At 38.0% G+C, this 12,071-nt stretch overlaps 1 protein-coding gene across 3 annotated transcripts in view; it reads left to right on the plus strand.

Annotated features, from left to right (window-relative positions):
- Positions 7,758-12,071, plus strand: part of LOC107605512 (internal alternative NAD(P)H-ubiquinone oxidoreductase A1, mitochondrial) — a 5,542-nt gene continuing 1,228 nt past the window's right edge. For 2 of the 3 annotated variants that reach the window (XM_021116258.1, XM_016307445.2), the window contains exons 1-8: positions 7,760-8,348; positions 9,030-9,243; positions 9,350-9,510; positions 10,202-10,267; positions 10,347-10,510; positions 10,599-10,713; positions 11,177-11,356; positions 11,621-11,794. In XM_021116258.1, coding sequence (XP_020971917.1) covers positions 7,848-8,348; positions 9,030-9,243; positions 9,350-9,510; positions 10,202-10,267; positions 10,347-10,510; positions 10,599-10,713; positions 11,177-11,356; positions 11,621-11,773 — 1,554 coding nt within the window. In that variant the 5' untranslated portion in view covers positions 7,760-7,847 and the 3' untranslated portion in view covers positions 11,774-11,794. Of the gene's footprint in view, positions 8,359-9,029; positions 9,244-9,349; positions 9,511-10,201; positions 10,268-10,346; positions 10,511-10,598; positions 10,714-11,176; positions 11,357-11,620; positions 11,795-12,071 lie in introns of all 3 variants that reach the window. The other variant, XM_021116261.1, reaches the window with a different exon arrangement.

Genomic DNA, 12,071 nt, shown 5'->3' on the forward strand with positions numbered 1-12,071 from the left:
GGTAAAATTAAACTTTTTAAATGTTAAAAAAAATTATAAGTTATAATTGATTGTACATATTTTAAATATTATTTTTTTTGTAATTAATCAGAGGCCTCGCCTGCTACTGTCCCGGCAAGTGAGCCATACTTTACCTCCACCGGACGCCATCGTCCCGTATTTGGCCGAGGCCAGATTTGCGACACCGTGCCACTCAGGGATTTTACTTTTGACAACTCCCTGATTTCGGCACTGGTGGAGCAATGACGTCTAGAGACGCACACGTTTCATCTCCCGTGGGGTGAGGTCACTATCACCCTGCAGGACGTGGCATACGACCTGGGCCTACGCGCCCACGGTAACCCCGTAGGGGTTGCCTCCGTGACTTTGGTAGGTGATACGGTACGGAGACGTGGACGTTGGTGGAACAACTGCTCGGCGTCAGGCCTCCCGTGGCAGCACAGCAGGCGGCTCAGAGGAAGGAGTCATTCATGCTCAAGCTTGTGTGGCTACGTGATCGTGTTCGCCAGATGCCCCAGACAGATAATCCCTAGACCCTTCGACAGTACGCCAGGTGTTATATCATGTTACTGATCGGAGGGTATCTGATGACCGACAAGTCCAACAATCGGGTGCACCTTCGTTGGCTACCCCTGCTCCGGAACTTTACGGAGTGTAGAGCGTTGTCGTGGGGCTCGGCTGTGCTGGCCTGGACGTATAAGTCCCTATCTTTGGTGGCTCAGCGGGGCGTCACGGACATCACTGGGTGCACTCCGTTGTTGATGTCCTGGATCTATCAGAGATTCCCCCAGTGGTGTCTGCCAAATAGAGGCGTTTACCAGTACCCGCTGGCCGCAAGGTGAGAAATGTCTTTGTATCTGTTTGAGTTAAATAAGTTTCCCAGAACTTTTGGTGTGTTACTTAACAAACCGTATATGCTCGGCTTTCGATGTGTTAGGTTGATTAGATTACCGCAGCAGAGAAGAGATCAGCATGAGGCCAGGGTCCTGCGTTAGAGGGTTTCCCTTTACCGGCTACATTTCGACGAGGTTAGTTGTAAAATATGCTCGTTTTTTATTTTGGATAATTACATAAAAATCGTGTTCTTTTGTATTGTTATTATATGTATAATTCGAAACTTTTCGTCTAATACTTTCTTTCTTCAGTTCGCGTGGAGAGTCTATGATGACCTTGCTCTGCAGGCTCTGTGTCCGCCATGGTTTCGTGAGGAGGAGGAGTGGGGGACATGGTTGTCAGCCGTCCCCTATTGTGCTTCAATATCGTCCGTTTTCACCACGTAGATCGGGTGAAACGGCAGTTCAATGGAGAGCAGTAGGTACTAGGCACCTCGGTAAATCTTGATAGGTGAGATTGATGATATAGTTCTATTTGCTTATCCGTTAAATAGTTTCAGTTATTATGACTTAAGGAAGTATCTAACACACCGTCTTCATTGACAGGTACCTGACTACTATTGGTCGAGGTGAGGATGTGTAGTGGCCGCTCAAGCTGAAGGAGTGGTACGATATGTGGCACTAGAGGTTTGAGCCCGGTCGCCGGATCACTGTGCAGCACACGTTCGACACGAGGCCGACCCTGGAGTACTATGACTGGTGGCGTGGGGCTTTTCGGGTTAGACATCTCTCGGGACAGCAGGTATTGGAGGACCCGAGATTGGCGGAGTTGCCCGCTGATGTACAGCCCACAGCCAGCCAGCCCAGGGACAATCTCGCCCTTCCTTGCGGCATGCCGGATCGACGTCGATGTGTGACAGAGGGTAGGGATGATATTCGACGACCTGCTCGGAGAGAGAGGGACCACAGAGAGCGTCAGCCAGACGAGCCGGTCAGGAGGGATAGGGCCCGCCCAAGACAGGTGGGGGTCGGCATTGAGTCTGATGAGGAGGCCGAGTATGCCCACCAGGAGGAGCATGGAAACATCCCTGTGGACAAAGAGCCCTCACCTCCATCACCTCCCCCTCACCCGTCACATGGAGCTTGGCATTCATCTGGGAGCGGCGGTGCACAACCGCTTGGAGATTGGGATATACCACCTCCTGGTTGGCATGAGGGTGGGCCTTCCGGTACCCATCAGGAGGAGGACGACATGCTTGATGAGATCCTGCTTGGCGACGCCTTCGATCTTCACACCGTTGCCCCACCACAGATGGATCGTTTAGCCGCGCATTTCCGCACAGTTCGGGAGGTCGGGATCGGGGATTACCAGCATGCATCAGGTGCCGCATAGACGTCCACCTGGATTCCTCATATCTCACTGGCTTCTGCGTCGTCATTCAGGGTGGGTGTGCGGCCTGGTAGCCAGTATGCGATGCCGCCCTCGCATGATTACGGTATGTACCTGACATCGGCACGGATAGTGGAGAGACTGTAATAAACCGCAATCGCATGTCCCCTCCAATAGCCGTACCCGAAAGGAACCCTGACCCCACCCCTCGAACGGCTCTAGTTCCTCCACGACAAACACGGAGGCCCGCCTATTGCAATGGGTCACACGCATCTTCGGAATGCATTCCCTATTCTTCTCAATGGCCGCTAAGAGTCTCTGTGAGAAGCGGTTTTCGGCTGCCAACTGACTCTGCGCTTTCCTACCCTTCGTAACAAACAACTTCTGCAGTCTCTCGTACGTGATGCGTACAATGGCCGAAATGGGCAAGTAGCGTGTCCCCTTCAACACATCATTGATACATTCAGACAAATTCGTGGTCATGTGTCCAAACCTCCGGCCACTGTCACAATGCTGAATCCAAATCTCCTTTCTGAAGTGACCAGCCCAATCTGCCATCGCCGGGGAGACGCCCCTCAATGCATCCATGTACCACTCAAATCCTGCCTAACTTGGACTGTAAGCAGCGTTTATGAGGTATCGCTTGCCCTCGACTGACTTGAACCGGCTCATGAAATTCGCAGCCATATGTCTGATACAGTAAGCATGGAAGGCCCTAGACCCACTATCATCAGCTCCGAGGGCGGCCTTGATGGCCTGAGATCTGTCCGAGATAACCAGCAATCCGTCTTGCGGGGTGACATGGTGCCTCAAATTAGTAAGAAAGAATGACCATGACTCGGTGCTCTCAGACTCAACAATGGCAAAAGCAATTGGCAGTATGTTGCTATTCCCGTCTTGTGCCACCGCGATAAGCAACACGCCACCGTACTTCCCATACAGATTTGTGCCGTCCACAGAAACAAATGGCTTGCAATACTTGAAGGCCTCCACACATGACGTGAAAGTCCAAAATACATTGTCAAACATGCAGCAGTCGCACACCATGAGGTGACCTTCGTAGTACGGTTTGACGCATAGGTCACATATGGTGCCGGAAAAACAGCTCTGCAGCGCCTGAAGTAGTTTCGGAACCTTGTTATACGACTCCTTCCAATCACCGTAGATCCGTGCAATGGCCTTCTGCTTCACCATCCACACCTTTCTGTATGAGGGTTTGAAGTGATAACTTGCGTGGACCGTGCCTTGCAAGACCGGGATACTGACGGACGGGTTGGACTGAATCATGGGCAATATGACTCTACAGATGAGACTGCTATCTAGCTGAGGATGGTCTTGAGATATGGTGGGTGCCAGATAGCTGTGTGGTCCACCAAATCTCCGAACCTCCCTAATGACAACAACAACATATATTCTTACACAACATGTCTAACCAAAATAACGTATCATCCAAAACTACTTAAGTTCACAATTAAACTTTAACTTACTAGTATCCGAGATTCTGACGAAGGGCCACACGGAGGCTCCATTGACACCCACTGTCGGCTTGATGACACTGCACATGGTACTTTAACCGGTCGGACTCCACCACCCGGTACTCAGCACTCCTGCGAATACTGTAGTTCTTCACACTTTGAAGGACCGCCTCCCAGCTTCTGAACTTGTGTCTGACCTGAAACTCTACACCGCCGTCTAGGTTGTAATCCACTCCACAGGTGTCAGAAACCGGGATCCTCTCATGCATGGCGTCCAGATCTAGACTGTGAAAGTGACTTGGCACAACCGATAGTGCCGGAATCAGTTGAGGTGGAGGCAGCACATGGCGGGGAACAGCCCCTGCAGGTGTCTCCGACAGGAACTCATCCTCATCGCCGCCATCGGAAGTCTCACTGTCTGCCACGTAGTCCTCGTCCGACTCCTCCTCACCCTCCTCCGCCTCATTCTCCGGAATCACGACATGAATGGGCGGTGGTGCGAGATGTCGGTCATCCTGCACATACGTATCTTGTGCAGAACTCCCACTACCACCGTGACCCACCTCGGCGGCCAGCTCCATTACCTATTCACACATGATCCTTCTGTGAATGTCGAACATCAGTCGCAAATGCTCGTCCCCGTGAAGTCGAAATAGCCGAAAACGGAAGACTCCATTTCCCATGGGTGCCAACAACCTATACGCCACCCTTCCAATTTCCCTCGTCTGTTCCCCCCAAGCTTGCTCAATATCAAACTCTTCAAATCCGACAACGTCTCCACATGCTAAGTGCGAAACAATATCGGATCCTGACACTCGAATGTCACCCCGTTGTCGCCATTTCTCATACGACAATTCGGATAAAGCTCCACAACTATGAATGGATTGTTACTGGCCATTCAGCTTTGTTTTTCAGAGAAACGAGATAGAGAAAGGATATAAAATGTGTGTGAAGAATACTAAGGGTTACACATCCTTTTATAGATGCTGAGTAAGGTCTTATATATATATATATATATCGTTTACAGTGTAAACGAGATATTGTAAACGAGATATACACGTCTCCGACATATTTGCCATATCTCGTTTACACTGTAAACGAGATACGTTCAAAATCATCTCGTTTACAGTGTAAACGAGATATGACAAGGTTATTTAAAACGGTAAATACTCATAAAAATATTTATTTTGGTAATTTTAGTATTTATTTAATTTATAAAAATAAAAAATCCCTAACATCATCTATATATTGCTATTTCTTCAATCATATTAATATGTGCTATTTTTTTCTCACTCTTGCTCTTCTCCAATTCCCATTTTCTCATTTCCTAATTCATTCCTTTCCATCTCATAACGTTTTTCTTCCTTTTGTTTTCACACAAAAATACAGAACCAAATCTTGAGTTTCAATTTTAGTTCCGCATAAGGCTCAACCACAGAAGAAACAATTTGGTACGTATATACTAACTTCTCTTCTTTGGATTTTTCTTTTAAGTTGGTGATATTTAAATGAATATACTTCGAGCTTTATTTATTGTTTTTATTCTTTAGTTCGAATTAATTTTGAGACTGATTCACATACTAGAAAGTTTTGATTCCCTCAACTTTCTCTTTGAAATTTTCACACCCAGAAGGTATATGTTATAATAGGTGTGGATTTGGTTCAGTATAATTCGGTCTTAATGCAAAAATTCTCGAACAACGATTCTCTATTTTTTTTTTGCTTCCTTTGATTATTCAACTCTTTGATCCACTCATTCCTTGGTTACGTTTTCTGAGTTCTGCTCTTCCCAAATAATGTTCAAATTGTATTCTTTCACATGTTTGTTAAAACAAGGTGAAATTTTATTTCAATTTTGATTAGGATAATCAAGAATGCAGGATCAAAGGACTAAAACATGATATCGTTGCTCTTCGTTCTGGATTCTTGATGCACCAATTAAATCTAATGAAAAGCTCTTCTTATTTTCGATTCCATGTAATCAAGCTCTTCGAATTAAATGTTTTTGTTATCTATTTATTTTCTATTATTGTTTTTCTTCTTTTTTCTGAGATTTCAAATTTTCAATGCTATTAACTGTTCTGATAGGCTAATATTTTCTTGAAATCCGATTAGGTTGAAAAAATTGGTGCCAGGTGGAAGTTTATGTCCAATGCTGTGAGCAAAGCAAACCTGTTCTCTGATTCTCTTTTATTATTCTTTTCTCTTCAATTAACAATTATTTTCGCTTTTGTTGTTGTTTTACGATTTAGTCTCTAATTAATTATATTATCATATTTCAGGAAAAAACTCCATAGGGCAAATGCTAAGAACAGACTAGCATATGAGGAGGATATTGGAGCCTACAACAAAAGATTCGTAATTACTTTAACTCAATGTTTTGATTCTCTCTTATATTATGATTCATATTATGATTCTCTATGATTGAGCTCTTTTAATATTTTAGAATGTGGGTGGAGATTTTAATAAGTCAAAATCTGTGGTGAATGATGATTATGATGATGAAGAAGTGATGGAGCTTCGTAATTTAATTTTAATTGTGAAATAGATTCTGACAGGAGTTGTTATTGTATGTTAATGAGTTTGAAATGTTGTTATTTTTTTGAGAGGATAAGTGAAGTAGCTGGTGTGGTGAAGGAAGAGACTTTGGCGTGGGAGGAAATAATTTCATTCATTATCAATCTTCATATAGTTTTGGGGGTTGATTGACAATATCTTTTGGTGAACTTGATTGACAATATAATTTAATCATCTTAATTTTCTACTTACTTTTATGTGTGAAGATCATGGAATTTGAAGTTCAGTAGGATTCTGTAATTGTATGTTTGATTCATCGAAAGAATATAATTTAAATGCCATCATATAGTTTTCTAGCTTATTGTTATGTTTCTGGGCCAAAAACTGTATTCATTATTTTTATTTATTTTTAGTTTAAGGGAGTACTTTATCTTTGTAGATGATAGAAAAATAAGTTTGTAAAATTCTATATTTATTTAAGTTAGCTATCATTTTGTGTTTGAAAGTATTATGTTATACTGAGAAAAATATTATGTTGAGACACTATTTATGTTTGAACAAGTTCTTTAATAATTTTCTTCATTTAAAAGTTTAGAATTTTCTATTATATTACTTTTTATTTCTTCTCAATATTATTTATTTATCGTAATTTTATTTGAGTATTAGTTTTTCTAAATTTAATTTGTTTTCCTTACCAAAATTAAAAATTTAGAAGAATGATTCTAAAGGAAATTGAATGATTAACCTTGAAAGAGATTTTATTAGTTTATAACTTTGTCAAACAAGGTTTATAATTTTTTGGAGCGACAAGGTTTAATTATTTTACTTAGAAGTACTAAATTTTTACTATTGAAAAAATTTGTTGGTGATCTAAACAGATTTAAGTATTTAACACATTTTAAATACTAACTTACTAAGTTTTGTAATCAACTTGGGTTGATCTCGTTAGTCTGATTAAGTCATTATATGTTTGGTTGGAAGGAAAGAAATAGAAAGGAAAGAAATAGAAAGGAAAAAAATTGAGTGGATTTTTATTTTTTTTAGATGTGTTTGGATGAAAGGAAAATAACAAAGAAAGAAATGTTATAAAAAGACAACTTTATTCTTGTATTATAAAATACATTAAAAAAGTGAAGGGGTAATATTGGAAGTTGTGAGAGAAAATAAGTTTTTCCTCCCTTTTCTTTTTAACATGGGAGAAAAAAAAATTGGTGGATCCCACCAATTTTTTTCCACCCCTTTTCTTTTCTCTCCAGTGTCTCTTCATAACCAAACAATAAAAAATGATCATTTTCCTTCCTCTTTTCTTTTCTCCCTTTTCTTTCCTTCCATTTTCTCTTCAAACAAACATAGTGTGAATGTCTCTTAAATCAGTGAATCAGATCGTGACAATTGTCAATATATAGAATGAGATGCCACTCCATCACTAAAAAAATCCTAATGCTGAATACCATCATCACATTCAAGCTGACCCACCATTCATCCACTTAAATTGATATACAAAACACAAAGCCCACAATTTTTTGGAGCATCTATCCCAATCCAAACTTTGTGATGCAAATTTTCTAATCTTCAATTCACATACACAAGCACCAATATAAAATCCACTGAAATTAAACCCATGTAATAATAATGGTTAGAGACCCAAAAACATCAATGGCTTGGTTAAGAAATCTCTCCAAATATTCTTCCACCATTGCTAAATTATCATCATCACCAAAAACAAACACTGACCCATTTTTCCTTTTACCATCCTTCACATTCCTCTCGCACTTTAGCTCCAATTCCATTCAACAAAAGCCTTCAAATTCCAATACCAAGCATGTTTTTGAGTATTCAGGGTTATTAGAAGCAACAAAGCCCCATGAGAAGCCACGTGTCGTTGTTCTTGGTTCGGGTTGGGCTGGGTGTAGACTCATGAAGGGTTTGGACACAACAACATATGACATTGTTTGTGTCTCACCGCGTAACCACATGGTTTTCACTCCTCTATTGGCTTCAACATGTGTTGGAACACTTGAATTTAGATCTGTGGCTGAACCCATTGGAAGGATCCAACCAGCTCTTTCTAGAGAACCCGGTTCTTATTTCTTCCTTGCCAATTGTACTGCCATTGATACACATAACCATATGGTATATTATGGTGTGTTTCTTTTGTTTTTGTTTTGTGATATTTTAATTTGTTGTAGTAAAGGTGAATTGTTCTGCATGGGTTGTGTAACTATGAAAACTATGAACCGTTTGGATAAGAAAAAAAAGGTTAAAATAATAAAATTATGTTTTCTGATTTTACTTTAGTTGTTTAAAAACACTTTGTGCGTACGAAAAGTTTAGTCACTAGCTCAAACATCATTATTTGTGTATATTTATACGTATTAATTTCATGTCATCAACTCTTCAAATGAAACAATCACCCATCAATTATTGTATAAAAATGTATATTTAGTGTGCATTAAAAAGGTTGGTAATGTATTGTAACAAAGTTTAATTATTTTACTTTAACATGTTTGATTATTTCAGTTGTTGATTACTTAGTTAAAAACCGCTACGTGTATTTATACTAAAAAACAATGGTAAAATCAGCCATACATTTATATATATTTATACAAATTGATTCACATATTTTTCAATTAAATAATTAATTATAAAATAATCAAATATGTAATAATCGAATAATCAACATTGTTTATAGCAGTAATAATACAAATCAAACAAGCCTGATTCTTTCACTTTCTCCCTGATGCTATCATTTGTTGAAAACTTGGAATATTGATACTTGTTATGGAGAATTTAATTTGATGCTTGGTTTTGAAGGTTCAATGTGAGACAGTGACTGATGGTGAAGAAACAATAGATCCCTGGAAGTTTTCAATCTCATATGACAAGCTCGTAATCGCATTAGGATCGAAACCGTCCACTTTCGGAATCCAAGGAGTCAAAGAATATGCGATTTTCCTGCGCGAGGTTTATCACGCGCAGGAAATTCGGCGAAAGCTCCTCCTTAACTTGATGTTGTCAGATGTTCCAGGTAAATTTTTCTCCAACATTAATGTTAACAAATATTTGGTTTTATGAAATGTTTGAATTTTGTTGTTGTGGTGTTTCACTTATGTGGTTTTAGTTACTTGGTGCAGGAATCACGGAAGAAGAAAAACGGAGGCTTTTGCATTGTGTAGTTGTGGGAGGGGGTCCAACTGGAGTTGAATTCAGTGGTGAACTCAGTGATTTCATCATGAAAGATGTTCAACAAAGATATGCTCATGTCAAGGATTACATTCGTGTTACTCTAATTGAGGTATATTTACTTACTATGAGTGTTAGGGGACAGCAATTTTTATGATTTATAGTCATCAATGATGATTTTAATGGTGTAAAATTGGTGTGAGATTTCATTCAATGGTTCACTTTTTTTTTATTTACTGGTTACATACTGGCCAGAATTTAATAAAGTTGCTGGTCCTTAGACTTTTCCTTTACTTAATTAGTAAAACTGCTTTTGGAGACATGTTCCTACTTCTTAGTTATAAAAATAGAATAAATTTGCATAATAATCCCTCAAATTCACAGAATTATTTAATTGTCTTCAAAATTTCAATTTTACTATAATAGCTTTTAGATTTAGTTTTGGACACTATAGTAATTAAAAATGAGAGGAAAAAAAGAGAGGAATGACGGAAAGAATCGGAAGAAAAAGAATGCAGAGAAGGGCATGGGAGGAGTGGAGTCAAGGAAAGATTAAATTGGATCCAATGTGATATTTTATAGCCACATCAATATTGAAAGATGAGTTATGGACTACTATGATGTTCAGAACTCAATCTAAAAGATTACTATAGTAAAATTAGAACTTCAAAAACCAAATCGAATAATTTCATAAATTTCAAAGATTATTATAAAGATTTGCTATATAGAAATAAGTTAAAAATATAAATATTTATTTTATTCAATTAATTTAAACTTTTAGAACAATTGATTTTGTGGTACAGGCAAATGAAATATTGTCTTCATTCGACGATCGATTGAGACGCTATGCTACGAACCAATTGACAAAGGTGAGCAATATATGGATGACATGAACAACATAACAGTTCTTGGTTTGGCGCTTTAGAAATCTAAGTAAGTTTGTATCAGTCAGGAGTTCGTCTTGTTCGTGGAATAGTGAAAGATGTGAAAGCTCAGAAGATAATACTGAGTGATGGCACTGAGGTTCCTTATGGTTTGTTGGTATGGTCTACTGGTGTTTCCCCTGCTCCTATTATTCAATCTTTGGATCTCCCTAAAGAACCTTCTGGAAGGTTAGTTTCATTAACTTCTAATCAATGCTTGATGGACTTTTTTTTTATCATGTCTTAAATTCCTCTCATAGTTTTGTGGTCAAACCAGGATTGGTGTTGACGAGTGGCTTCGTGTTCCTTCGGTTCAAGATGTCTTCTCAATTGGTGATTGCTGTGGATTTCTTGAAACCACAGGTAGACAAACACTCCCTGCATTGGCACAAGTAAGTCATCCACAAATTATATTAATAATAGTCATTACTATTTATTTAAACAAAAATATTTCGTACATATTAACAGTGAGTCAGTGACAATGATTCATTGATAAAGTAATGGCAAGTGTTCTTTTAAGTAAGAAAAAATTCACCTCATTGATCATTGATTTAATAACTAAGTAGCAACATTAGTAGAAAGTTGAAAACATCACGTGATGTCCTATAAATTATTCATGACCAATCTTATGGTGTTTATGAGTTAGTATCTAAATTTTACTTAACTTATTTTTTGTAATAAATTTTAATTTTTTTAAATTATTTATTTTTATATTTTTTAAATTAAATATTAATTTTTAACTTTTTTTAATAAACACACACCACTTTGTAGACACCATAACATTCACTATTATTCATATTATCTTACAAAATCATACTTCAAATTCTCATGGAAGCTAACACCAAGATTCCACAGGTGGCAGAGAGACAAGGAAAATATCTAGCAGAACTATTAAACAGAATTGGTAAAGAAGGTGCAGGGCATGCAAACAGTGCAAAAGAAATAGAATTTGGAGATCCATTTGTTTATAAGCACCTTGGAAGCATGGCAACTATTGGAAGATACAAGGCCTTAGTTGATCTTAGGCAAAGCAAGGTCATTAATTGGTTATATGAAAAATTTAAGAGAAAAAGATAAATAAGAATTTAATGTTTTAATTCGAAGACACATGAAACTTTAACTAATTGAAAATATAAAAATATTTTTTATTTTTTAAAATACGAAATATTTAAGTATTTTTGTCTAAAATATATAAAGATAAAATAAAAAATTATATTTTATTTTTTTAAATAAAAATTTAAAATTTAAATAACCCAAATTCCATGTTTTAAACTGACAAGATCTTATTGTTACTTACAGGAGGGAAAAGGGTTATCTCTGGCAGGTTTTCTCAGTTTTTTCATTTGGCGCTCGGCGTATATTACACGTGTCATCAGCTGGAGAAACAGATTTTATGTATTCATCAACTGGGTGACAACTCTTATATTTGGCCGTGACATAAGCAGATTATGAACCCAAAAAAAAATAATTAAGGTAAAATTTCTTGCACTGTTTAGACATCTTATAGAAAGGTAGTGTTGGAGAAATGGTTTAGTTGTTACTCTGGGACAGCAAGGTCTATCAACTATTTATGTATCTACTATATTAAGGTGTGTACCTTATACTTATTTTGGGGTGTAATTCTTATTTACACAATACAGGAAAGGATAATTTTCTTTTACATTAATTTATTATTAGTATTACAAAATAATTAAAAGAGAAATAATAATAATAATAATAATAATAATAATAATAATACAAGTAATTTTGT

This window comes from Arachis ipaensis, chromosome B01 (assembly GCF_000816755.2).
Source record: "Arachis ipaensis cultivar K30076 chromosome B01, Araip1.1, whole genome shotgun sequence".
In the NCBI taxonomy this organism is placed as follows: domain Eukaryota; kingdom Viridiplantae; phylum Streptophyta; class Magnoliopsida; order Fabales; family Fabaceae; genus Arachis; species Arachis ipaensis.